Source organism: Drosophila tropicalis, unplaced genomic scaffold (assembly GCF_018151085.1).
Source record: "Drosophila tropicalis isolate 14030-0801.00 unplaced genomic scaffold, ASM1815108v1 contig_443, whole genome shotgun sequence".
NCBI lineage: Eukaryota > Metazoa > Arthropoda > Insecta > Diptera > Drosophilidae > Drosophila > Drosophila tropicalis.
In genome coordinates, this window is record NW_027172907.1 from 3,094,870 (window position 1) to 3,121,449 (window position 26,580).

Below are 26,580 nucleotides of genomic sequence, written 5' to 3' on the forward strand. Positions count from 1 at the left end.
TAGCCAAAAGGATTGATTATTTCTTATGTGGTCTGATTAAAAGATGTTTATGCCCATAGGTGATTCCCCTCTTTGGGCCAACACAGAAAGATGAAAGTACACCTGGTCTGACTGTCTAGATTGCAATTATAGCCAAAGAGAAGAGAATGATGTTGGTTCAAGACAATTGTTTTCTTTGAGTGTAGTGGAGTTGCCCTCAAAACTCAATTAACTCTTTGCACAAAATGCTTTGCGGGCATTTCCATTTGAGTTCAATTAGTTTTGAGACCAAGCCAAAGCAAATCATTGCTTAAGTTAAAGTAAAGTGTTTGGGTTACTCAATCCAACAATTGCTTCATTTGTCAGCCAACGTCAAGGTGCTGGTGTCTAACAACTGTTGTGGGCTGATTCATACCTACATATATAGATACATACAAAGGTTTTTTTTCAGACCAAAAAGAAGTATCCAAATATGTTTAGCCCTACAAAATGTTGCATGAAAAGTAAAAAAAAAACACAAAATTTTCTTTTCAATGACCAAAATCAAAGTTGGCGTGTAAGGCTTAAGCCCCACCATATTCTCCTCTTCTTTCGCTCTCTTTCACACCCAAAAAAGGGAAAAAAAACCATGTCCAATGCATAAGCTATTTATTAGCAATTGTTAAATCAGACCGGAACATTTTTTAAAGTTTTAGTTTTTTTTTGTAACTTTGTTGTTTCGTTTTCGTCTTTGTCTATTTATTTTTTGTGCTGCTGCTGCCCACTGCCATTTCTTTTGTTTGTCTTATGGCTACCTGCTTTGTGCTTTGTGCTCGTTCGTCTTGTGGCTCGCACCTGGACAAAAGTGGCATTGTTAGTGGACGTCATTTCGGATTGGGGTCTTAGTCTGTAGTTAGAGTCTCGTGCCGCTGCCAATTCAATTTTCACCAATTTTCTAAGACTCTACTCTACTCTTCATACTTATTTTTTTTTCTGGTGTACACAATACAGTTAAATCTAATTTGTTTTTATGTATTTATAACGCACAGCAACAAGAAAAACGTAGAGAAGATGAAAAGTTAGTTACATTGTTTTTGTTTTTGTTTTTGTTGGAGTGGGCGTCATAGTTCAATGTCAGTTGGCATAAGATCTCTGCCCACATAACTAAATTTTCATATGTAGATTTTGTTTTTTGTATTTATTTTTGTTGGTGGCCAAAAGAAAGTTGGGCCCTATTAACATATCAGGGTTTAGATCTAAGTAAAACTAAGATTCCGTTTCGGTTTTGGTCTTGGACAGTTCTTAGTTAGTTGGTTAGTTAGCTAGTTGGATGGTGGGCTTACCTCTTTTGCATAGATTTGAAGTTTGGGGGCTTCTTTTACTTCTACTTCTTCTGCTTGTTCTTCTTCTTCTTCTTCTTGCAGTATCTCTTTTAAATTGGGAGCGAGTATTGACACGATTTTGGTTTAAAAATGGGCCAGGCCACTGCCACACAGCTCAGAATGTTCTCAAAAACAACAAAAAATCTATCTCTCACTCTGGCACAGTGTGTGTGTGAGTGTGTGTTCGAGTAATGGAGTTCTTGACTTTACTGCACTTTGCATCGTCATCGATGCATACCACGAAGAACCATAAATTGAGAAGATTAGCGCCAAAGAGAACTTGCCAACCCGAGATGTATGTAGTATGTAAGCTACTTTTGTTGTTGCTTCTGCTGCTGCTGCTGTTGCTTGTTGTAGATGTTGTTGTTGTTGTTGTTATTATTATTATTATTGTGGATGCTGCAATAGGCCAGTCCAGGCCAGGCCATACCGGGGCCGAGAGTCGTACTCGTTTTACCGTTAGAATGCAATCTGAGCGCACGCTCACTTCTAAGACGAGCGACAAACGGCGACTGCGATGACGATGACTCGCGACGGGGGTGGGGGGGATGAGGTAAGGCGAGTTGGTGGTAATGTGAGGAGGCGAGCCGGAGAGGGCATACACTCACACAATCACAGCCACACACACACACAAGTCAACAGGCACTTTTTCTTATCCCAATCAAAACTCGTTTCCCCTTAAGAATGCTTCCCCAATAGTGCCATAAGAATATAATAGAAGGAAACAAATATCGCGTAATCGTCTCTCAGCGTATACGTAATTAAAAAATAAATAACATCACAATAAAAAACAAACACACACAAGAACAACAAAAAAAAATAAACACCAACAACTGACTAAGAGTTTTAACCTTTTAACCAAAAGAGGTCTAAACCTTAATTTCTTTGCTTTATAGTTATGTATGCATTTCGATCTGATTAACAATTGAACTTTGCTAGTATTCAAGAACCGCTAACAAAGACATCGTTTCGTATCGGTTTTCTTTCTATCTGTTTTGTACATTCGTTAAAGACACATACGTCCAACTCGTCTCGAAGTCACGCACCGACTGATGCCGAGTTGGGAGTAAGAACCGTAAGCTTGACTTACACCAGCAGACGCAGTCGCCGAAGCCGAAGCCGAAGCCGACGCCGACGAACAGCCGATGACAGTTAGCTGACTTTCCCAACACGTTTGGTTTTTGTTTTCTTTTCCTATGTGTCTCGCTCTCTCTCGCTGTCTCTCTCTTAAGGCGCCAAGTTTGGCTTAAGAGTAAGTTATAAAGAAGACAAACTAATTCAACCAAATTAAGCAAATATTATCCCTTTAATCAATTCATTTCTTTAATCAATATTGACCATTTAGAAGCAGTCATCGATGGATGGCAACCATCCGTTGCAGTAGTGCCAGGTGGACCAGGCGGACCATCCCTGCTGGCTAAGGACCTTCTGGGCACAACGAACCGAGTTGGTAATGTCATCGGACAGAAGGGCATTGCAGCTCAGGCCACACTCGTTGTAGGAGAAGCGACCACTGGGAGGAGCGCACCAGTAGTAGTCATTGATCTGGAAGATACCATAGTCATTGGAGCCATTGTAGTTCTCAGGGCCGACGACGCCAGTGCGGTAGGAGCTCTCGTGCTCGGCAATGCAAGTCCATTTGTCCAACTGATCGCGGGGCACACCCAAATCGGACATCTCGCGGGCCAAGGAGCAACGGTCCATGGTGCGACCCAGAGCAGGAGCGGCAATGGCAGCCAGAACAGCCAAAACGATGAAAGCCTTCATTGTGATTTTTCGATACTCGGAAGTAACTGATCTCCCGGTTGAAATTGTGCGAGCATTTATACGAAAAACTTATCTTGCCTTGTGAAAATTATCTCCCGTTTTGTTGATATGATTTGCCCAATAAATACATACATACATATATATATATATGTATATATATATATATATATGTATCTCTCGGATGGTTCTAATCAATGAATGCATTAGCTACTAAAGTAAATCCCCCCTTCGATAGTCTACACGCGCCATGATCTAAATTCTCCGATAAAGACTGAGAAAATGTCAATTAGATTTCTTCATTGGGCTAACAAAAATTGTAGATTGGCTTGAATGGATCTCGCCAAAGAAAACCAAATCAATCTACCCAAAGTAATTTAGCTCTAACTTAACTAATTAAGACTTACAAATTACAAAACAAGACCAGACTGTAGTTAAATATGTAATCATTGAGGCTACTAATATAAAATGATTTCCTCATAAATATAGTAAAAAAAACTAATGACTTATACTCCTCGAACTCTTAATTTTGGTATTTCTCATTATTAAATTAATTATAATAGCTAGTTTTTCTTGTTTGAACCGAAATAGAAATACCAATAGTGTGGAAAACCTATCCAAAATATATTAAGTATACTTTTGTTAACTCCTGTTTAAAACAAAACGTTTCCCAAAGACCTTATCATCATGCCAAAAGGTTGACTAGCTTTTCAGGGATTTCGAAGTTTTTCTTTGGGGCTATCAAAAATTACTCCACAGCTAAACTAAACTAAATTGAAATTGCCATTGGCATTGCAATTTGCATTTCAAAATGTCTATAGCCAAAAGATTAACTTGAGTATTTTAAGAACAGAATAAATTCTATAAGGATACTTTTGGGATGTTCTTACGTTTTTCTTAGTTCATAATCCGATATGATATTATAGTTATAAATATGTTTAAATAGGAAGTTATCTAGGAATTGAAATATTTTTATTATCTTGGATGATTTAGAATCTAAATTTTAGATAATTGCCCTTTTATAGAAGTTTATCTTGGACACTTGGAAATGAAAACTTGTTTAATAACATAAAGATATTTTTGAAATTCAAGACAACATTAGGACTTAACAATCTATCCCTATTAAAAATGTTTTAAGTCAATCTGTCGAATCCATTATCTTGTGGAGAATAACGACAGAATAATTCCGAATCAGATTAATTGAACAAATGTTCCTTTACACTGCGTTCAGAAAATTTAACATGAATTTGATTTAAGAATATGAAACAAAAATAATTAAATAGTGTGGTTAATCCCTGTTCGTTTAGGTTTCTATTTTTATGTTTTGTCTTTCTTACAAATCAAACAACTAACCTGTATAACTTCAATGGAACTAATCGTCAAATAAGTTTTAGTTTTTAAAAAGTTTTTAAACATTTAAAACACTTAGAAATTCTCAATATTTTGCTTTAATCATTAATTGCAATGAGAAATTTAGTCAAGATAAGTCAACTAAGTCCCTAAGTATATGAAAATATTTCCAAGAAGAATGAAATTGGTAAATCAAAATTAATTTCTGCCATATGGGATCGAAACTATTTTTAATTTATAGGTCCAAACTAACTAGACTTGGTTTCAAATAAAGTAAAATTACATAACTGATGGCAGAGCCATGAAAAATGTCTAAGATAAAATTACTACCAAATAATCTGTCTCTCACTTGGATTGTTTTATGGGGGATTTTTCTAATCGATATTTGCCGAAATTTTCACTTTTCTTGATTACTATGTAAAAATACTTGAAGATAAGCCGTCAAAAGAGATAATTTTCACCTATAAAAACTCGACGAATCTGTCCATTCGACATCAGTTACTTCCGAGTATCGAAAAATCACAATGAAGGCTTTCATCGTTTTGGCTGTTTTGGCTGCCATTGCCGTTCCTGCTCTGGGTCGCACCATGGACCGTTGCTCCTTGGCCCGCGAGATGTCCGATTTGGGTGTGCCCCGCGATCAGTTGGACAAATGGACTTGCATTGCCGAGCACGAGAGCTCCTACCGCACTGGCGTCGTCGGCCCTGAGAACTACAATGGCTCCAATGACTATGGTATCTTCCAGATCAATGACTACTACTGGTGCGCTCCTCCCAGTGGTCGCTTCTCCTACAACGAGTGTGGCCTGAGCTGCAATGCCCTTCTGTCCGATGACATTACCAACTCGGTTCGTTGTGCGCAGAAGGTCCTTAGCCAGCAAGGATGGTCCGCTTGGTCCACCTGGCACTACTGCAACGGATGGTTGCCATCCATTGATGATTGCTTCTAAGTTGATGATTTTGATTAAACGAGCATTTTGAAATAAAAATTGTTTGTCGAGTTTAATTTTTGAACACAGCCCCAGAGTATGCAACAGTTTTTTTTGCTTACAAGTTAATTTAGAGCTTTCAAGTTCAAGCTTAAGCATTGACACTCACCTGCCTGCCACAGACTTGCCCCCATTGTAAATGGAGTCCATGGAATAGTCATCTGCTATGGAGCTATACACATTTGTATGGGTGCCTCCAGCGGTGTCCCGTTCGCAATAGCTGCAGCTGCAGCAGGAATATTGCGAACAATATGAAGAAGCATCCAAATCGGTGGTGGTCATGCCAATCGATGCTTCCTCATCTGGCTGTGGCCTATGGAGCTGTAATTCCACGGGCACCTCTTTTGGTGTGCTAGCAGTGCGGGCAGTCCGACTGTCGGGGAGGGGAAATTGCATAAGTTATGGAATTTTTAATGCTTATGTGGGTACTACGAACCTCTTGGTGCGTGTGTCCATTGTGTCCATGACCACGTTCCAGGTGCGATGAATTAAGTAGAGCAGAAACAAGACCCTAGATGTCTCACCGCTATTTGGTGTTGCATTTGATGCAGATCCACCACCTCCACCGCCGCCCAGATAGCTGCTTGATCCCAATCTCGATTGAGCCCCATGAGATGCAGTTTGATGATGATGTTCTTGATGATGCGGATGTCGTGCTGGTAAGGTTTTCGAACGATATTCATCCTCCAGGCGAAATTCTCGCTTATGCTGCTGATAACGTCTGCGGGTATTGAACTGAGATGAGGGTTCACCTTCGTTTCCGACTCCGGCTCCAGCTCCAGTGCCAACTCCACCGATGCGATTGCCCATTACACTGCGTTTGTTGTCGTTGTTGTGGATTTCGTTGTTGTTGTTGCGGCAGTTAGTGATCGGCGCCTGTCATGCATGGCCTAATGTGACATGGACATGGACAACACATGTTTAGAATCATGGTATTTTCTTTCAAAATACAACAACAACACAAGCACAAAGCTAAAAAACCCACATCAATAACTGACACACATCCTAACCAGTTCCCAAGTTCCCCCACGTACCACAAGCCTCAACTAAGCCAAGTTAAGAAGCGAAAAAGTGAAGTGAAGAATTGGGTCAGCAGCAGCGAGTTAAGAATTGAGAATTGAGAATCGAGGCCATCGAAAGAACAAAATGCTGGTGCTTGATGTTTGACTAGGCAGTACATACATATGTACATAGATGGTGATTGTGATGATGATGAGGATGAGGATGAGGATGACGGTGGTGATAGTTGTGGCTCCTTCTTGTTTTTTATGTCTGTTTGGGTGTGTGTGTGTGTGAGTGAGTGCTCTTCTGCCCGGTATCCACTGTACGTAGCCTGTGGGTAATTATGATAAACTATCCTATTGAAACTATGATGGATTGCATGGACCAGTTTGTACAAGACTGCCATCAAAACGTGCCTCTTATACAGGAATCCAGGCCAAATCATGCCCGGCTCTAGTCCAATTGCTTCTACATATTTGCTGATAAGCCCCCCGCTCCATTCACTATCCCATCCCATCTATAGCCATCCATCAAATTAGCGCCCTACGCAGATTTGTATTTTCTAGGTGCTAGTAGCAAATGAGAGGCATAGAGGCCACTTTTCACTTCTCGTCTTATCTGTTGGAAGCAACTTAGTCTTGGCACACTGTTTGACGTAGTCAAACGTGACCGCTAAATGACAATACACGAACCTTATCATTCTGAACAGAAATTTAGCTGTGGTCGACCACATACTATTGTGGTTCAAGAGAGTTCCACACCCAACAATAACAAAAGAAACAGTAAGAGCTACCTATGAAATTTCCTTTTCATATCATAAACTATCTTTGATCTATAAATCTAGTTAACAAAGGCTTAAATTTAAAGTTCTTTTTAGGTAGCGTTTACCAGTTTAAACAACTAAAAAAAAAAAAAACACCTTTTCAGACCTAAGCATACAATTTTCATATGTAAATTTTAGGGATCCATAAAAAAACGACTAATATAGTACACTAACCAGTTTGTAGAGAACCTTTCCCATTCAGTGAAAGTGACCATAAAAGAAGTGGAAAGTTTTTTCAAAAAAAAAAAAAAAAACAAATAAACCGAAATGGAATAAACCCAAAATCGAAATCAAGGTAAGGTAGGTAAGTGAATGATAAATTAGTCTCCACTCAGTTAATCGTTTATCTTAGGCAGTTACTACTGTGATCTGGGCATGTGCATTTGGCGTGTGTGACCAAAAAAAACAAAAAACATCCCTCGACCTCTAATTAAACCCAAATATTATGTTGTGGAGTAGTTAGTTGGCTACTGCGTTTATAGAAGTTTATCTTATCACCTTGTGTAGATCGGACCGCAGAACAGACACCCTGTATTACAGAAGAGCAGCAAATTAAAAAAAAAAAAAAAAAAAAAAACACAACCAATGTTAACTATAGGACAAATTCAAGTTGAAAAGCAAGCAAGCTGCTGGAATTGTTAAACAGTCGCGTTTGCAACGATCGTGTGAACGGTTTACCCACTACCACAGAGATCCTCAACGGCCTGAGAGATAGACAGAGAGAAAGAGAGAGAGAGAGAGAGGGAGAAGCATTCTTCTTTAACATAAACAATAAACTAGGACATCCAAAAGAAAAAAAATGAGCCAAACTCAATTAAAAACCCTCGATCTACGTTTCGAGGAGAAGCCTCTGCATGTGCCCCCATTGTCGGAGCTACAAAATGGTGAGTATTTTTTCTACTACTACTTATTGTTATTATTATTATTATTATTTGGAGGCACTCCACACACACACACACACACACACATAGATACAAGTTGCGAGCGGGCCAAATGACCTTCAAGAGCTCTGTTTCCCATAAAGCTAGCCGGTTTTTTTTTGGTTTTCTTTTTTTTTTTTTTTGGCTCTCTGTTTTTATTCTAAGCAAACGAAACATATGATCGAGAGCACTGGAAGCTTTTCCCCTACCCCATTAAGTGTTTGAGAGTATTTTTAGTTGTCTAAATCGGTGGCGGATTCAGTGTGGGGGGTTTGGGGGCGCTGAATTACCAAACTTTTCCTTTCCAGATTAATTAAAATTCAGAATTCCACAAAAAGGCTGCCAAATTTACACCTTAATCCGCTCCTGATTTAGATGGAAGGCAAGATTAAGTTTATGTAGATTTCATTCTCTGATTCTCTCTCTATGTCTCTTTAATTTGCAGTCATACAGGGTGCTTTGAGTCAGAACTTTGCCACAGTTGAGGTAAATGTGACTGCTTGTCCGGATTTAAAGGATTCACGCTTTGGTCTGGTGGAAAGTGGTTTGGGTGGCAAGCCTACACTCTTGGAAGCTGGTGGTCCACCATATCTATTACCTCTTGTGCAGCGGGATAAGTTGTACAATGTCAAGGAGATGGTGCGTCAGATTCAAGGACCTGGCAAGGTATTCGCTGTTGGTGCCGGAGCCGGACCCTGGCCCATACGCCACTCCAACTGTGAGGGCATCTTCAATTTGTCGGTGAATGAGAAGGATGAGCTGAATAATGGCAGTTATACGGCTACTGTCAGAGGAGAGGAGGAAGTGTGTGTGCTGGAGAAGATTCCGCACACGGAGCCACGTTGCGCCCTACTCTTGAATCTCTTTGTCAGCCAGGGTCAGCCAGGACAAGTGCTGAAGATTTCAGCGAAACAGCGTACGGGTGAACAGAATTTCGTGGAATGCATACGCAAGGGTCTGGAGGATCACTATGGTGACAAGGTCGTTGGCCTGGGTGGCATTTTCCTAATCAAAAAGGGGGCTGCACATCAGCATGTGATGCGTGACTTTAGCAAGACGCCCATCCACAGCGATGAGGAGGTGAATGAGTGGCTGAAATTCTACGAGATGCCAGCTCAACTAAATGCTGTGGGCACTCTGGTGACCAAGGAACATGATTTGGACTTGCGACTCCAGCATTTCCATTCGTTCTCCTTCAGCAATTGGGGTGGTCATTATCATTATGACACCACGCCCGATATTGTGGAATATGAGGCCTATTTGAATGTGGCCGAACGGGTTGTGCGTGTGGACAAGCCTGTGGCCACACATAAAGTGGGTAGAGATTAGAACATATATAATACATAGAGTATAAATACATTTTTTTGAAAACACTTTGACATGGTTTTGATTTGGGTTTTGGTTTTTGATATCTTATCTATGTATGTATGGACACCCTTAATAGACAATGTCTATAAAAGCTTGAAACTATTTAGGGTGGTCGATCAGTCAAATTTCTACCACCACCAGCTGTGGTGCGACATTTTAAGTGGGTATTTATAGTCCCGAAATGAGCTCCCAACAATTGGAGACCAATGGTCTAGTCTTTGAAGAGAAGCCATTGCATGTGCCTCCATTGACTGAATTACAGAGCGGTGAGCATTGAGAGCTTAAAAGCTGTCAAGAGATAAGCTATCATATCTCATTGATCTCCCTCTCTCGCTCTCTCTCTCTCTCTCTCCCTCTCGTTAAAAGTAATACAGGGTGCTCTTGGCCAAAATTTTGCCACAGTTGAGGTGAATGTGGGGGCTTGTCCGGATTTGAAATTACCTCCATTTGGTCTAGTTGAAAGCGGTCTCGGTGGACGACCCACTTTACTAGAGGCTGGAGGTCCACCATTTCTACGTCCACTTGTTAATCGAGAGAAACTTTATAATGTTCCCGAGATTACACGCAAGATACAAGGACCTGGGAAAATCTTTGCCATTGGTGCAGGGGCCGGACCCTGGCCCATACGCAGCTCCAATTGTGAGGGTATCTACAATCTGTCTGTAAGTGAAGAGGATATCCTAACCAATGGTAGCTATACGGCAACGGTGAGGGGCGATCAAGAGGAATGTGTATTGGAGAAGATACCAAACGAAGAGCCACGTTGTGCCCTCATGATGAATCTGTTCCTTAGCCAAGGTCTGCCCGGCGATGTGCTCCATATCAAAGCCAAGTGTCGTACGGGTGAAAAGAACTTTATCGACGCCATACGCCAGGGCCTGGAGGAGCACTATGGCAATGAACGGATTATTGGTTTGGGTGGCCTATTTCTGGTCAAAACGGGATTGGTCCATCAGCATGTGATGCGTGACTTTAGCAAGACACCGATTACCACACCTGAACAGGTGAAGCAATGGCTTAAATTCTATGAGATGCCAGCTCAATTGAATGCTGTTGGTACTCTGGTAACCAAAGACTATGGCTTGGACTTGCGTCTACAGCATTTCCATTCGTTCTCCTTCAGCAACTGGGGAGGTCATTATCACTATGATACCACGCCCGATATTGTGGAATATGAGGCCTATTTGAATGTGGGTGAGCGCATTGTTCGTGTGGATAAACCCCCACATCTTGGTGACAGACCAAGTGCTTAGAGATTAGATTAGATCTCCAGCTCCATCATAAATATTAATGAGTTTAACTAAAAGACATAAGTATACCATAATGGAAACTGTTAAGTTAAGTGATTAGCAGAATTTCAAAATGCTCAAGGCAACGGATGGGGTTTTATGTAATTGCCAAAAAGAAATAACAACTTTCTTCTTTTAAACATCTCATGTGTCTTCTTGGCTTGTCTTTGCCATGCAAATCAATCAGGCAAACGTATTAAATCTAAAGCAGGTGCCTTTGAGGTGGTTTTTGGTGAGGGAGTCGGAGGGGAGAGTTCTTCTCCCAGGTGATTTTTATGTTGCATTTCATGCTTGGCCTAATGAGAGACACGAAGCTAAGCAGGCCGTAAATAATGCTCCAAACATGCCAGGCCAAATCATGTTATTCCCCTCTCCCTCCCTCTCCTTCCACACTGTTTTTGCTACTATGTATGTACATATGTTTGGATGTGGTTTTTTTTTTTTGTTTTTGCACGGCTGGCCATTAATTATTTAATAACTTTGATTCAAGCTGAGTAGAGGCTGGAGCTCTCCAGCTTTGGCTATTAACTTGGATTTCTCTCTCCCCCAAAAAAACAACCACAAAGAAAAAAACAAACATAGACACACACACACACACACAGAAACTCAATCACTCACACACACACACATTGTGACAGTTACAAATTGCAATTCAAAATTTGCCATAGAAAGATATTTAAATAAATCAAATAAAATAATAGATAAAGATATATTCCGGTATAGAATATGTAAACACAAAATTTGTCAACTCTCCCTTTATCCATCTCTCTCTCTTTTCCTATCTGATGGCTCTTAACGGTTTTCTAATATTTGCATTTCAACTATTTATTATTCAAATGCGAGTTTAAGGTAAAATCTTTTTCAGAAAGTGGCACTGGAAATCAAAGCGAAGACAGACAGAGAGAGAGAGAGAGAGAGGGAGTGGGAGAGATACATCACAAATGTAAAGGCATCCAATCGATTGATCCAATTTAATCTTCCAGTGAGAGAAATGCAAATGCGATTTCTTCTTCATCGTCCCACGAATACAACAGCAACGACAAAAAACAAAACAACAAAAAAATACAAAACAACAACAACAACCATCATAAGAAAACCCAAGAAAATCGTCGTCGTCGTTTTTTTTTATGTTGTTATTGTTGTTGTTGTCTTCCTCTGTTTTTGTTGCTTTAACAGTTGTGATTGTTGTTGTTGTTGCTCCTGCTGCTGCGGCTTATACATTATTATTCATATTTTTAAACACACCATTAGCACTTTTTATTAGCTAAAGTTAAAGTGGCTGCTGCGGCTCTGCGTTGGACTCGGGTGGACCTCGACTAGGTCTACTTGGCTTGCGGTTGCTTTTCACTGCCACCGCCGACTGTAACTAAACACTGCCAGACTGCGAGACTGAGCCTCTGTTTCTTTTCTACTTCTTTTTTTTCTTGTATTTTAAAGACGCGTCTGCTCGATGGAAGCGCGAGTTGCAGACTGAATGAAGTTACCACGCTGGACTCCACATCTAAAACGGCTGCGGCTGCGGCTTCAGCGGCGGCGTCGACACATTATATTATGGGAAGATCAAGTGAAATGTGTGTGAGTGTGGATAGTTTGCAAGTGAGTGGGTGGGGTATGGGGAGGGGGGGTTAACTTACCCGGTTTTTTTGTTTTTAATTGAAATTGTCGTTTTATCTTAAATTGGACACATTTGTTGATATGGCCAGCTTACATAGCAAATTTGACAAGTTTATGAGACGGGAATGAAATCACTATAATTATGTTGATGCCCCCTCCCCACCAACCGCAACTAAACGAAACCAAACTAAAACCGCATACAACTAGCCTACCCTCCACTTACCCATAAACTAACTAAATATATATCTACTTGTACAATGTAAATGAAAACAAGTTTGCAAGCTTTTCCATTGCCAAGGCTATATCTATTGGCTGGCTGGCTGGCTGCTACACATTTTAGTCCATTTAAATTATCCAAGAAACAAGTGCAAAATGATTGGTCTCCTGTTTTGTGGCCTAAAGGCTTGGGTTTGCAAGTCTCTGGCTCTTTGGCTACTGCCTTCCACCATCAAAACGTTCAATGAACCACACACCGACAGACACTCACACACACACACACACACAATTACAAAGGCTAGGTGGCGCATTCATTAAAATTGTTATTATGCAACTTTTTTTTTTTTGTTTTGTTTTTATTAAATAATGTGAATTGTATTTTTATAGATCCACATTCACATGATAAAGAGATAGAAAGGCTCTTTCCAACAAGTTTTAGCCACAAGCTGATATCTCTAACGATATCTCAAAAGTCATTGACATACATATCCTAATTCCTATATAGAACACATTCGAAATAGAATAAGAAATCAACTATATGTATATATGTACAGGAAAACAAAGTTGAACTTTTTCTATGCTGCATGATTATAATCATTAATTGAAAAATTCCTATTTTTTGCTTGATGAAAATGCAATCATACCATCTCACTCACATTAGTGTGAAATGAGGATATATAGACGATATATGAATGTAATTAGAATGATATTCATTTATCCTATTCTACTGATATCTGATACATATATATGTATTAATAAGCCTTAATCGTTAATGGATATATTATTGACAGATATGAGACAATGAAACAAAGACTGTATCCATTGGCCTATATAGTAAGTACTAAGTTATGTCTTGATTTTTTGGGGTAGAAGACTCTTCACATAAAAGATTGATTGTACAAATAGTAGATCTATAAATTCTTACGAGTTTATCAAAAACGGAGGCTTCAGTTTTTAGTTACTAACTCTAATTTTCGCCAAAATAACACAAAATTATTTCTTTGCAACTTAATCTTCTTTATCATTTATTTGTTCCAATTGTAAGGCCATATAGAAAAGAATTGAGGCAATTTCATTTATTAATTTGAATTTTCGCAGTTAAACAGCAACAAACAAATATAAAGAGTAAACTAAGCAAAAGTTTCATAGAGTGACTGACTATCAATTTCTTTGGATATTGCATTAAATGCCACTAAAGAATAAATAGGAAATTTCCGACAATTTAGGGAGTGAAAGAAGGTATTCAAAATAAATAAGGATTGCTCGATAAAACCACACAATTAGGATAAGCCACACACTTCACTTCAAAATTTACACGCGCATTATGATAAAAATTGAATTAAGTATATATATGTATGTATACTTGGACATTGTATTAACAGAAACGCAGTATTCTATTGTCGAGGCAATAAAAGAAACAAAAATGCAGTTTTATGTCTAAGGTTCAAATGCAGTGGACAGTTGAAGTGATAGCCACAGCCTGGTCGTATTCATCTTGAAAGTAAAATTATATCAGTATTTATTTATTTATTGGTAACGAGCCAATTTGGGTAAAGGAACAAAGCCGGTGGCTATCGAAGCAGTTGGCATGACTTGAGAGCTGTAATTTTTGAGTTAGAATTAGAAAAAGTGATAAAACTACATATATAGTAGATTTTTTAGTACTTACCGCCAGAAAAGAGAGCTACCTCTCTTGAGTTCACTGCGGGATTGTAAATCATTCCAGCAATCAACCCAATTCTCATATACAGGCATAATTGGTGGCTGTCCGGCCATTAGACGTGATCCACTAACCACCGAACAGGTGGACACCACTTGAAGGGAATATAGCAAACTGGAGAATGCAAATCGGGTGAATTCGGCATTGTATTGCCTGGCTAGCTTGTCCTTAATCAAATATTTATTAAGCATATAAACAGTTGTACTGCTTAGAACCAGACAGGCGACATCGCACAGCAATTTGGGCACAATGCCGGCAAAGAAGCCCAAAATGCCTTCGGTTCGCCAAATTTCGGCAATAGAGCTGGTTATTGAGGTATACAACGTCTCTCGTCCCACAAATTGGGCCATCATGCGCACCGAAATCACATGGAAAGGATGGGCGGCAACAATTCCGCTCACCGTCAACACAATATCCCGCTTAAGTGTTGCCTTAAACTGGATATAACTGCCATGGGAAAACATAAAATTTAATTAATTGCCATTTTTGTAAAACACTACAAAACTTACACTTCTTCCTCTGTCAAATCCGATTCATCTTTAATCTCTTCAGGCGGATTTAGGCCCAGTTCTTGCGTCACCCGCTCACTAACCACCATGCTCAATACCGAACCAACGAGTTTTGGAGCCAATCCCCGATAGCAACCATAAAAGCCATCAATTTTCCTAATGTGCCCAGCTGAAACGATAATGTTACATGTAAATAATTTCTATAGATAATCCTTGAGTGATCTTTGCCCTTGGCGCCTACCGTACTGAAAGATGTTTGGCAGTATCATGATGGGTCTGCCAAACAACGATCTTCCTGGTCGTGCAGATATTGGCTCATAGCCCAATTGTATTAATGCCTTCGAATATTCGAATGGATGCAGTGCTGCACTTACACCTAGCCGCAGACCAAATTTTATCCATGCATTCACCTGAGTTTCGTCGCTGTTTCTGGTCGCATCTGGAAAACCCGACATGATTGTGCTTTTTTCTATTTAGGCCTTAAACGTTGCCTTCAAAATATAGCTTATCGACTTGTTCAAATCACTTTATAAACCGGTGGAACTTTGCAGGGGCACGGATTTTACGAGGATTACAAAACTAATTTCTTTGGATGGTCGGCACAGCGTATTGATACTTATCGATAGCTTGTCTTTCTGGGGTGGCGCAAATATCAGTATCGATACTCCAGTTAGAACATGAAAATTTTAATTTTAACTCTCTTTTAACAAAACTTTGAACCGTATTTCTGGTGTCAAGCGGAAAAGGTTAAAAAAAACAACAAATTAACTTTTTGACATAAGGAAAATAGGTAACTTGTTTTCATTTTAAACTTACAGCCTACTCAACACTGGCGATGTTTAAATACTATCGATTCTCTCTCTTTCTACTTTGCGGGGGTGGGTGGTAGACATGCATAGATATTTACTAAACATTTCGTATATCGGCACGACGTTTCGGTAAGAAATGCATAAGTAGTAAAATTAAAAACAGTTTTCAAACAAAATATTTCTAGTGGCATTCAAAAGACGGTAAACAAATTGGACCAACCGCGCCTGGACACAAACTCTGTGCAAGGGTGTCTGGAACTGGCTTTAAGAGTTTTCCGACCCACCAACGAGATTCAGACGGTGCTGTCTAGTCGGTAAGAAATACCTTCTGACTTCTACTGTCCCTGATCCAAAACTAATACTTCTGCATTCTAGCACAGACGCTGGTGTACATGCCCTCCACTCAACCGTACATGTGGATTTGGAACGTTATGATGGTCAGCCCTATGCGCTAACCACATTAACTGGGGTACTGAACCGCACTCTTGATAAACAGAGATTGCCCATACGTGTGCTAAGCACTGAACTGGTGCCGGATTCGTTCCATTGTCGCTATCACGCAATAGGAAGAACCTATCTATACCGTTTTGCCGTGGCCCGCAATTCACCCGTGGACGATGGAAAGCTAAAGAATAGAGGTTACGAAGCATTTATACCCGTCGAGGAGCTGGATCGCTGCTACTTTTTGCAGTAAGTATATATTGGCGGCCGGTAAATGATTAAGCAAATGCATTAATATTTGTATTCCCACAGAGCCGCTTCTTTTGACATTGAACGGTTGCGTTCGGCTGCACGTCTTTTCCTTGGAATCCATGATTTTCGCACCTTCATGAGTGTTAGCCGTCAAAAGGGTCCCAGTCGTGATCATCCCATGTTTACAGTGCGTAAAATTGATGAGATTAACATCCGTCCGGGTCATTCACTTGCTCTAAACGCCCATGCCAAATTGGCCAATGAAACATACGACCATTGGGAGATTGAAATTAAGGCCAAGTCGTTTCTCTACAAGCAAGTACGAAGAATTGTGGGCACACTATTGGCTTTGGGCACCGGGAAGATTGATGAGAAGTGTATCTATCAAATGCTGACAATCCCGTCCAAGAATTCGTGGGAACCGCGTATACTTTTAGCTCCAGCCTGTGGCCTTTATTTGTGTCAAGTACATTATAAAGATCGAGATCCCCCACAGGATCAGAGTTCTTAAAACAATGATTTTGCTGTATGAGCTGCAAAAACGGCTGGCTAATCTGAGGCCCACCACCACTGTAGTTACCACACCCACCGGAACGAGATACATAGAACGACGACAATCATTGGGCAACGGAGAGCATCAGCAAGAAAAAGAACAATTGGAGGCCCGTCAATATGGTTTTGTAATAGATACTAAACCGGATACGATTCCCGCTTGTATTTTAAGTGACTTCCTCTACTTGGGCTCCCAGGATGCGGTCAATTTGGAGAATATATTCAAATATAAATTGACCCACATCTTAAGTATTGGCATAGAATCTCCCACCATTGAATTGCCTTCGAACTTGACGATAAAATCCAAATACTTACCATGCCTGGATTTGCCAGAAACCGATATAATCAATTATATTCTGCCCGTGTCCATTCAATTTATTGAGGATGCCCGCCAAAGTGGGTGCGGTCGTGTTCTGGTACATTGCAACGCTGGTGTATCTCGTTCAGCGTCCATTGTGATTGGTTATTTGATGAAACAACGGGATATGAGTTTCGATGACGCCTACAATCTAGTCAAGTCCTGGAGACCTTGCATTCAGCCCAATGCGGGATTCATGCAGCAATTAAAGAAATATAATAATAGACAAAAAGCTGTTAGTAGCAAACACGTATAAGCAATAAAAAAAAATGTATTAAAACTTTTTTTTGCTGATGCCGCCAAGTTTTGAATAGGAACGTTGCCAAACTGCCTCTGGTTGGGTTGCCACTTCGATTGAATGTTAAGTTCCTGTTATCGAGCCAATCTCTCCTAGCCACCGCCACCTGTAAACTGTAAGCCCAAGAAACGCAATGAGGGCTTCATTTAATCCTGTCTTGTATGTGTTGGTCGTCTTTGTTTCCTGTGGAGGCGGCAATGCCGACTGTGGCTGCAACAAACTGGACAGGGATAGTCAAAGTTCCAGCTCTTTGTCTTTGGAATCAGAGCAGGAACAAGTGTGTCAGCAACAGGCACGAACCAAAAACAAATATTATAGAGATTACTATGCAGAAGATGAGGATGAGAAGCAGGAGCTAAAGGAGTCCGATGATTATCCAGATATGTCTCTAATACCAGGTGGCAGTATTCTTATTGGCACCGATCAACCCCATTTCCAAGCCGATCGTGAAGCACCTGAGGTTCGTTTTGATCTAAAGAATTTCTACCTGGATAAATACGAGGTTTCCAATAGGAAATTCAAGGATTTCGTATTGGCCACCAACTATGTAACTGAGGCTGAACGATTTGGCGATAGTTTTCTCTTCAAGACTTTACTTAGTCCGGCAGAGCAAAAAAATCTAGAAGATTTCCGTGTAGCCAGTGCCATCTGGTGGTATAAGGTCAAAGGTGTAACTTGGCGAACTCCGAATGGTGTCAATAGCAACTTGGACGGTAAGGTAACATGAATTTCTTGTATTGGAATCACATAAATAGGAATTCCTTTTATGTGTTTCAGGTCTGGAGGACCATCCTGTAGTACATGTCTCTTGGCGTGATGCTGTTGCCTTCTGTACTTGGGCAGGCAAACGTTTGCCCACCGAAGCTGAATGGGAGGCTGCCTGCCGTGGTGGCAAAAAGCGTAAACTCTTCCCATGGGGCAACAAACTAATGCCAAGAGATCAGCATTGGCTAAACATTTGGCAGGGACATTTTCCCGATGGGAACACAGCCGACGACGGCTATGAATACACCTGCCCGGTAAATGAATTCCGGCAAAACGAATATGATCTGTACAATATTGTGGGTAATGTCTGGGAATGGACATCGGATTTGTGGCAAACAAATGATGTAAGCGACGCTCCAAATAGAGTGAAAAAAGGTGGCTCGTATCTGTGTCACAAATCCTATTGCTATCGCTATCGTTGTGCCGCACGATCCCAAAATACTGAGGATAGTTCAGCGGGTAATTTGGGTTTTCGATGTGCCAAGGATGCTGTGGCATGAAATGTTATGCTTAGACAACTAATAAATGAGTGTACATAGTACATATTGTTATAATTCTTTAATTTGTTTAAATTTTATGGCACTTGCACCGATCAACAATATCATATCAATAGACAACATAAATTTCGTGAAATGCCGAACAGAAAACAGAAAAAAAAAAAAAAATTCAATGGAATTACAACATTTGTAATTGGCTTTCAGATTGAGTGATTGAAATTCATGGACCACCTTAAGGATACAGTATTATTGGAATGACAAAATGAATATTCATTATAATTAATCTAATCAACTTAAACATGGCATAATATGCTTCATTCAGTATACTGATACTGATGAATTAAAAATTAGCGGTTGCATTAGGTTCAGCGTACAACTGGCGATTTTGATTTTTTAGCTTTGTCCTCCGCTGAGCGCTTCGTCTCATTCGGGCCAACTTGGCCTCATTCGGTCGTGGCGGTGGCTTTGGCTGATAAGGCAAAGGTTTTCCTTCTCGACGTCTGTTGAGAGAATTAGAAGTATTAACATTTTTTACTTGTTTCGATTATTTACATATATTGGCTTACGCTAAGCGGCATATTTTGCAGACACCTGTCTCTGGATTGCTGTGTCTCTTCCAGCTAGAATCCCGGACCAAATAGTCACACCAGCCTTTCGTATGAATGTATATGAAAAATTTGCGCTTCTTGTATTTGGGATCTTGGGCACATTTTTGAGCATGCGCAATCCATCCATTTTGCTGTTCGCGTTTAAGACCACAGCGTGGGCAACTGTCCCACTGGCCGATTTGTTTCACGGTTACCCAATAGTCTGACGAGAGCAGCTTGGGCTTAATTTTAATGTCCAACATTTCATCGGGCGGATTATTTTCAACTTCATCTTCGTGATCAGATACCAGCGATATGACATCGGTTGCATTAGCTGATTGCTGCGCCTCGACCAGCTCATCTGGCGGGCGGAATATTATAGGCGATGAAACTGGTAAGCCAGCTCGCACTTCCGGGCTGAGCCCAGTCTCTGGAAACGGCGGCCAGGGCTGAGTATAAACAAATACATGCAGCTTATCACCAATACACGATTCATGTTTTTCATGCAATTCCACGTCACGCCATGCATTACAGTGGATGCATTTCAATTTTGGCGGCTTGGCGCAGCAAAAGCAATGAAAATCATAATCTGATCCTCCATAGCAATAGGGTATACTATTTGGAAAAGCCCCACATTTGCAGCACACCTCCAAACCGCTCATTTTTCAAAAATGTAAGTTGAATTACATATACATACATATATATAAGTTTATGCGCCACTAGAGCTGGGACTGGGAAATCCATGGATCCATCGATAGTATCGATGAAAATTAAAAAGTGCGATAGTATCGATGGAAATTAAAAAGTGCGATAGATCGATGGACATTTTTCGATGGCGATCTATCGAACTTGATGGCGCAGCTCGATCCAACCTGCAACTCGATCCAACATCCAACAAAAGAGTCAGACCCAACCACGCTGTCGAGCAAAAGAGTCAGACTCCGACCATAGAGTCGAACATGCAACCTCGAAGTAAAACTCGAACAAAAGCGTCGAACTCGAACATTTGAGTCAAACATCGAACAAAAGAGAACGAAACTTTTCTGGACTGAGCGCAACTAGAGGTGGAGGTGGAGAAACATCGATGTTTATTTTTTATCGCTATTTATCGAGTGAAGCAACTATCGATGGATTTTCCAGGTCAAACTTTTCCAACCCTTGACGATCTATCGATTAGTTGCGAGTGGCGCAAACTTTTATAAATCTTTCGGATGTGTAAACGGCTATCCTAAAACTCCTGAAGAGAATTTTTAAAGGCAATATTGGCAGAAGTCTTTGAAATAAATTCAATAAAGTCGTTAGTTGATTATGATATATTCATATGTGTATAGGTATATAATTGTTTATTCAGTTTTGCATATTTTATTATTATTTAAATGATATTATTACAAGTAGTTACTATTTATATTTGTTAATGCTAATGTGTAAATTTACTTTTTTCTTGTATATTGCTGACTAAATTTGCAAAATGTTATTTATAAAATCTTTCAGATTTTCATTTGCTTTCTCTTCTCGAGTTTTTTTTTTCATATTTTTTTTTTTTTATCCTCTTAATTGTTTTTATTCTTACTCTTGTTGTCGCTGTCTATGTATAAGAATATATATGTATGTATCTGCTCAAATATAATATATATATATGTATATATAAATGTAGTTATGCATATGCGTGGTATATAGCTATAGCTATAGTATACTTCATATATTTTATAATTGTATTAATTTTTTTCATTTTCTTTTTTTTTTTTTTTTTTTGTATGAAATGCTTCACTGATACAACATTGTTTGTGCAACAAGGCGGGACATGTGGGATTGTGCGGGACGGGAGGGGGGTTAGAGAAATTAATTTACAAAAGACTATTTACAGAAAGAATCTAAGTTAACATAGACAACTAATACTAGGATGGGGACTACTAAGTATACCTAATTAGACAATAAACTTACTACATTTCATAAACTACTATATAAATTAGAAAGGGGAGTCCTTCTTGGAGGCTTAGGGCTGGGTGGAGGGAGGTGTGGCATTTTTGTGCATATTTTTTTCCCGATAGTTCTTTTGCTCATAAAATATCACAATGCAAAATATAAGCAAGATATGCCAAAGTTTAGACAAATAAAAATTTGATTCCATAATCCTTTTATACCCTTGCAAAAAAAAGGGTACGTTTGATTTCGTGAGAAGTGTGCAACGCATGGAAGAAGGGATCAAGTCCTTCTAGATCTTTACAGTAGGAGGGTTCAGCAACTTATTGTCCGTGTGCTTGTTTTATCTTTTGAAGCAATTCGGCTCCCTTTTGGACCGATTCCTGCCTTACTGAAGCAGACGACCCGAAGCATAAGCCGAAGGGCACATTTTCGGTGCACGTGTGACGGCAGCGCTGCGGCACTACTTCGAAGCTATGGAGGCCTTTCTATTTAGGCATTGGCTCGACTTCAGCCAGATCGGACATATATAACTTATAGCTTCCACAGAAACGAAAAAGAAATTAAGTTTGGTCCAAGAAACTTATCTTAAACGATTCTATAGTTCTGCAAAATGAAATCAAAATCGATAAGCTATCATACTAAAAAGAGGGGAATTGCAAGGGTATACAAATTCCGGCATGGCCAAAGTTATCTTATCCCTTTGGGTTTTCTTGTTTAAGGAACATTTTGCGCTGCCAGCAGCCTGGAAGACTTGGCTCATAATACTGCTCCTGCTGCTGCTGTTTTGCTGTGGCTTAAGCTCCGACACCGACTCCAACAGGGACTCCAGAGATACCGATACCCACACCACTGACACTAACTCCAGTAGACTCTTGAACGGCCTGGAGCATCACCGTTTTCAGTTCCTTGGCCAAATTACTAATATGTACCACCGAATTGACCATCTCTTGGACCGCACTCCCGCTGGGGAAATGTGCAGCTGCCTTTTTCGATTTGAGGACACAGGTTTTCAGTGCATCCGATAGACCATTTGTGCAGTGCAGGATTTTCTCTCGTAACGCCTCTTTGGATATATTTCTATAGACATTGTCGCCAATGGTGACCAGATTATGGGCACTGACAACAACAAATTTGCCATAGGCAATGAAAAATTTCGGCGGTTGATTCTTCTCCACAGTCTCGAGGAAGGAATCGATGGCCTGCAACAGATTGCCCATATGTGTAGAGATTTGTTGGGCATAATAGCGTACTAGCTTCTTATCCTTATCGGTCATCTCGGGTGACCTAATGGCGGGAGGAGCAGGTGCCGTTGGTGTGGTGGGCACAGAGCCAGCAGCACCAACTGCTCCACCCATGGCTGTTGTCTCTGCTGTCCTTAGCACCGTATCAAATTGTGTTTTCAAACCAGCTGGTATGGCCTCGCGTAGAGATTGATTTTTCTTGGCCGCCGCATCTTTTGACTCGAATGCCACATAATCATAATCCTCCAGCCATTCAGCACTGCCGCGACTTGCAGGTTCACTAGCGGCTCCACCACCTCCAACACCATTATTGCCAACACCAACTCCAACTCCAACTCCATTCTCCTCCAGATTAAGTTGACGCTTGAAGAGCAAGGATGCATTGCCCTGTATAAAGCTGGTTGTGGAACGAACATCCTCGGTTAATGTCTGAGCACAGGCCATTAGCTGATCTAGGCTATCGGGTGGTCGGCAGCCATGTTTCTCATCACTGCGCGCCAACTGATCCACTGACCAACCGCCCTGGGCGTCTAGAGCTTCGGATGTGTCATGGATTAGCTTGTTGGCATCTCGTAAAGCTCTGACCAAGGGTCGCAATTTAAGCGCCAAATTGCGATCCTCTGATCTGGTGGCATTACCCAAAGCTCCCTCACCAAACTCAGCCAAATCATGCAAAGCCGTACGCAGACGTAGTGCAGCCAATTTCAAATCCATAATGCATGGCTCCAATTGTGAACGGATACGCCAATTGGGCACCACAAAGCTAAGCAATCGTGTGATTGCCATGGTGGTCTGTGATTGCAGTTTGGCCAGCGTTTCCAAAGCTGAATTCAGCTCAAGGGGCAACTCTTTGGGTGTAATGGCTCCATTATTGGGATTATGCCTACGCTGTTGCTCTTGCTCCTGCAACGGTGGCAACGGGAAGTCGTAATTCTGCTGCTGTTGCACTCTTCTAACGGGCAGAGGATTCCTACGCGGTATATCATAGTCGGGCATATTCGCTAACGAGGAACGGTTCGAGCTGGAGAAGCTCAGGGATAGACTATCGCTAGTTAGTAGTGACGATGCCGAACTGCTGGGTGTCAATTGTGCGGTATGACTATTATTAATTAGGGGGCGTGGTACATCATAAGACTCCTCCTCCTCAATGGAGGCGGCCACACTTTTAAGCGACTCGAAACGTGCCCCCAGTCCACTCAATGAAGTTGGTGTCCTCACACTCTTTGGACTATCATAGTTAAGGAGCACTGGTGTGGCTGGTTTGGGTATATCATAAGTCTCAAATTCACTGCCATTCCCATTCCCATTGCCATTCGGTGTGGCCATCATGGAGAGGTTCTGATAGATACTTTGGTTACTATAGATTTGATTTTGTTGCTGCTGCTGCTGCTGCTGCTGAGGATAGTGATGATAAAGATAGACATCACCTTGTCGCTGTGGTGTGATGACCTAAAAGAGAAAAGATAAGTAAATTACAAAAATGAATACATATTATGGTGAATTGCTTTCTTCTTCATCTTCTCGATTCATTCGCCTCCCTTTTCCCCTCCATTTAGCTTATCGATTTTCCTGCATATTATTGCCGTTTGGCTTTGTGTTTGTATTTCTTGTTTTTTTTATGAATGAACTTCCTTGGTCAGCCATGGGCTTGGGTGTGGTTACAGGTATGCCTATAAGTACCTGTGAAAACACATATATGTATGTACATCTCACCTGATTAGCCTCTGACTTAATTATCACATTTTGTGTTGGTAATTATGGCAAATATGCACAAATAGGTATCAAAAAAAGAAAAGAAAACAACGAACAAAAAACTCGTAGTAAACTACAGGCTTGTCAAAGGTAAGCAAAAACTTGACTGAGGGAAATCCCAAGACATGGAATAATGGGATATATATACATACATACATATATTGCTCATGCGCATTAAAATACAAGGGTCAGCAAGGTATAGGGGGGAAATTTGAACTAGTTCAAAGTGGATTCCAGTGTCAAGGTAAAGGATTCCCCTTTTTTTTTTTAGAGTTTTCCCTTAATACCACATAATGTGTGCATGTGTGTGTGTGTGTGTGTGTGTGTGTGTGTGTGTGTACCTACCCTCCCCTCAAAAGGACACGATCCTGACCATATGTTGGCATCTCATTGATGAAATATTAGAGAATTTCAACATATGCCAAGAAAAAAAACCTTAATTCATCAATACTCTAAAAAGGCACGCTTCAAAAATAACCAATGACCACGCCTCTCCCCACTTTTCCACAAAACAAAATGAATCGATTCGTAATTAAGTAAACCGTTACGCAACTATTTTCATAAATTCAAGGATCAGCGACGAGAAACGAACAAAACGAAGGAAGGGTGGGGAAGAACAAAGGAAACAACTACCTGAAATAGTTTTTAGGGGAAGGAAGCATCCTAGCCATTATTTATTTATAGTAGGTATACAATTTTTTATATTATCCAAGCGTAACACGAGTCAATTGTATACCAAACAAAGGGCACAGCTGAAGAGTATATATGTATACATGACTCTCGAGTACCCTTATCTAGTGCAAGAAATCAGATCAGAGCAGCTGGCATAGCTCTTCAGCTGGACACTCACCTGAGAGGAACTGCAATTAGTTTCACAGTTACAGTTAATTTTGCCAAAAGACAAAACCAAAAACCAACAACATTAAAATGGAACAAAAGGACAATTCTCGGCAGGAGGTACGGGGATTTTAAGGAGAGACCAACTTCATGCTGATTTTTAGTGTCTTTTTTATTTAGTTTTTTTGTTTTGTTTTGTGTGACCTCAATACATAGAGAGACAGGGAGAGAAAGAGAGAGAGAGAGAGGCAGGGGGATTCAATGTTTATGACACATTTGGAGCAAAATCGCATAAAGCGGTTTGCCTGAAAGGCGGGCCATTCAAATAGACCGATTCAGATCGACCTTTTTATATCCTTCGATCACGATAACACATGAAGATAACTTACTAATAGTAAAGTAAAGAACACAAATCTTTTCCATTTTCGAGTTTCTAAAAAGTTTTGAAATCAAATTAAATAATCGCAAAACCAAAGATTATAATTTGAACCCTGAAACCTTAATAAGAACCCTTGACGGATCCAGAATATGAACGGAGAGTTAAAACTTAACTTAAACTTTTTATAATATCTAAATTTTTAAGCACTTGAATATAAAATTGAAGTTAATTTTCAGTTTCAATGATTAAACACTTATACTTGAGGGTATTTAAACTTTACTTAAGTGAAGCTGGTTACCTTTTTTTTAGTGTCATTTCTTTAATTGGTTTCTGATGGAGCTGGAAACTTCATAAATTCATGACACGATCTTTCTTCTTTCACCTCGCTCAAAATACAATTCAGAAATCTTTTTTTTTTTTTCAAGAATTTGGTTTGTTCTTGTTGAAATTGGAAATTCAGTAGCTGCTTCTGTCGTGTTGTGTCGTTAAGGAGATAAAAATCTTTCTCTGCAGTTCATTTGATGCATTTCAATGTTTCTTTTCTCCACCTGCCCCCTTTTGAATGTTTGGTTTGGTTTTTGTTTTCTTTCTTTATTTTGGTAGTTCTTTTGCATTTTGTCACGTACAAAATGGTAATTGTTAACAAAAGACAGCCCATGGAATGTTCCTTGGCGGAGGGAAAACATCAAACTCAAAATATTTTCATTTGTCCAGTCATGAAGCGTTTTGAGGCTTCCTTCTGGCCATGATTTGTCAGGCTTAGTGAGCATGTTTTGGTTGGCATTGGAATGCCTTGGATTGACGCATACATACTTCCATACATATATACATAGATAGATAGATAGATAGATTTTCAAACTCTCTATAAAACTAAACACAATCCGCATTGTTTTGCCCAAATGCAGGGAAAAATCTCAACACAATCCATAAGGATGGCATTTTTTTTTTTTTCTTTTTTTTTTGTGGCCATTTTTGGTCTTGGAAA

At 40.2% G+C, this 26,580-nt stretch overlaps 10 protein-coding genes and 1 long non-coding RNA gene across 14 annotated transcripts in view; 6 read left to right on the forward strand and 5 right to left on the reverse strand.

The window, feature by feature from the left end:
• Nucleotides 1-12,227, reverse strand: part of mwh (multiple wing hairs) — a 30,333-nt gene extending 18,106 nt beyond the window's left edge. The window contains exons 1-3 of one of the 2 annotated variants that reach the window (XM_068285810.1): nt 12,091-12,227; nt 5,880-6,333; nt 5,553-5,816 (exon numbers count right to left, since the gene is read on the reverse strand). In XM_068285810.1, coding sequence (XP_068141911.1) covers nt 5,553-5,816; nt 5,880-6,253 — 638 coding nt within the window. In that variant the 5' untranslated portion in view covers nt 6,254-6,333; nt 12,091-12,227. Of the gene's footprint in view, nt 1-1,301; nt 2,269-5,552; nt 5,817-5,879; nt 6,334-12,090 lie in introns of those variants that run through there. The other variant, XM_068285812.1, reaches the window with a different exon arrangement.
• Nucleotides 2,628-3,134, reverse strand: LOC137573916 (lysozyme B). Its single transcript, XM_068285994.1, has one exon. The coding sequence runs from the start codon at nt 3,105-3,107 to the stop codon at nt 2,682-2,684; it is 426 nt and encodes a 141-aa protein (XP_068142095.1). The 5' UTR covers nt 3,108-3,134; the 3' UTR covers nt 2,628-2,681.
• On the forward strand, nt 4,964-5,478 carry LOC137573942 (lysozyme B-like). The gene has a single exon (XM_068286035.1). It carries the CDS (start codon nt 4,979-4,981, stop codon nt 5,402-5,404), a length of 426 nt encoding a protein of 141 aa, XP_068142136.1. The 5' UTR covers nt 4,964-4,978; the 3' UTR covers nt 5,405-5,478.
• Nucleotides 7,689-9,561, forward strand: LOC137574239 (ester hydrolase C11orf54 homolog). The gene is made up of 2 exons (XM_068286412.1): nt 7,689-8,152; nt 8,634-9,561. The coding sequence occupies exons 1-2, from the start codon at nt 8,068-8,070 to the stop codon at nt 9,515-9,517; spliced, it is 969 nt and encodes a 322-aa protein (XP_068142513.1). The 5' UTR covers nt 7,689-8,067; the 3' UTR covers nt 9,518-9,561.
• On the forward strand, nt 9,692-10,985 carry LOC137574238 (ester hydrolase C11orf54 homolog). Its single transcript, XM_068286411.1, has 2 exons — nt 9,692-9,822; nt 9,923-10,985. The coding sequence occupies exons 1-2, from the start codon at nt 9,738-9,740 to the stop codon at nt 10,807-10,809; spliced, it is 972 nt and encodes a 323-aa protein (XP_068142512.1). The 5' UTR covers nt 9,692-9,737; the 3' UTR covers nt 10,810-10,985.
• Nucleotides 12,228-14,029: 1,802 nt separating the features above from the next.
• On the reverse strand, nt 14,030-15,666 carry Mtch (Mitochondrial carrier homolog 1). Its single transcript, XM_068285894.1, has 4 exons — nt 15,146-15,666; nt 14,905-15,073; nt 14,345-14,842; nt 14,030-14,275 (listed from the first exon to the last, which is right to left on the reverse strand). Exons 1-4 carry the CDS (start codon nt 15,357-15,359, stop codon nt 14,203-14,205), a joined length of 954 nt encoding a protein of 317 aa, XP_068141995.1. The 5' UTR covers nt 15,360-15,666; the 3' UTR covers nt 14,030-14,202.
• Nucleotides 15,667-15,784: 118 nt separating this feature from the next.
• Nucleotides 15,785-16,917, forward strand: LOC137574096 (tRNA pseudouridine synthase-like 1). Its single transcript, XM_068286215.1, has 4 exons — nt 15,785-15,842; nt 15,899-16,027; nt 16,089-16,403; nt 16,467-16,917. Exons 1-4 carry the CDS (start codon nt 15,796-15,798, stop codon nt 16,915-16,917), a joined length of 942 nt encoding a protein of 313 aa, XP_068142316.1. The 5' UTR covers nt 15,785-15,795.
• A 4-nt stretch (nt 16,918-16,921) lies between these two features.
• On the forward strand, nt 16,922-17,596 carry Mkp (MAP kinase-specific phosphatase). The gene has a single exon (XM_068286217.1). It carries the CDS (start codon nt 16,922-16,924, stop codon nt 17,570-17,572), a length of 651 nt encoding a protein of 216 aa, XP_068142318.1. The 3' UTR covers nt 17,573-17,596.
• A 115-nt stretch (nt 17,597-17,711) lies between these two features.
• Nucleotides 17,712-18,936, forward strand: LOC137574095 (formylglycine-generating enzyme). Its single transcript, XM_068286214.1, has 2 exons — nt 17,712-18,327; nt 18,392-18,936. The coding sequence occupies exons 1-2, from the start codon at nt 17,748-17,750 to the stop codon at nt 18,877-18,879; spliced, it is 1,068 nt and encodes a 355-aa protein (XP_068142315.1). The 5' UTR covers nt 17,712-17,747; the 3' UTR covers nt 18,880-18,936.
• Nucleotides 18,923-20,210, reverse strand: LOC137574098 (uncharacterized). The gene is made up of 2 exons (XR_011031942.1): nt 19,443-20,210; nt 18,923-19,376 (listed from the first exon to the last, which is right to left on the reverse strand). It is a non-coding gene; the product is annotated as an uncharacterized lncRNA (long non-coding RNA).
• A 687-nt stretch (nt 20,211-20,897) lies between these two features.
• Nucleotides 20,898-26,580, reverse strand: part of p130CAS (Serine_rich_CAS and FAT-like_CAS_C domain-containing protein p130CAS) — a 46,773-nt gene continuing 41,090 nt past the window's right edge. Inside the window, exons 1-2 of one of the 3 annotated variants that reach the window (XM_068286401.1) lie at nt 24,341-24,460; nt 20,900-24,076 (exon numbers count right to left, since the gene is read on the reverse strand). In XM_068286401.1, coding sequence (XP_068142502.1) covers nt 22,181-23,956 — 1,776 coding nt within the window. In that variant the 5' untranslated portion in view covers nt 23,957-24,076; nt 24,341-24,460 and the 3' untranslated portion in view covers nt 20,900-22,180. Of the gene's footprint in view, nt 24,077-24,340; nt 24,461-26,580 lie in introns of those variants that run through there. The other 2 variants (XM_068286398.1, XM_068286399.1) reach the window with 2 other exon arrangements.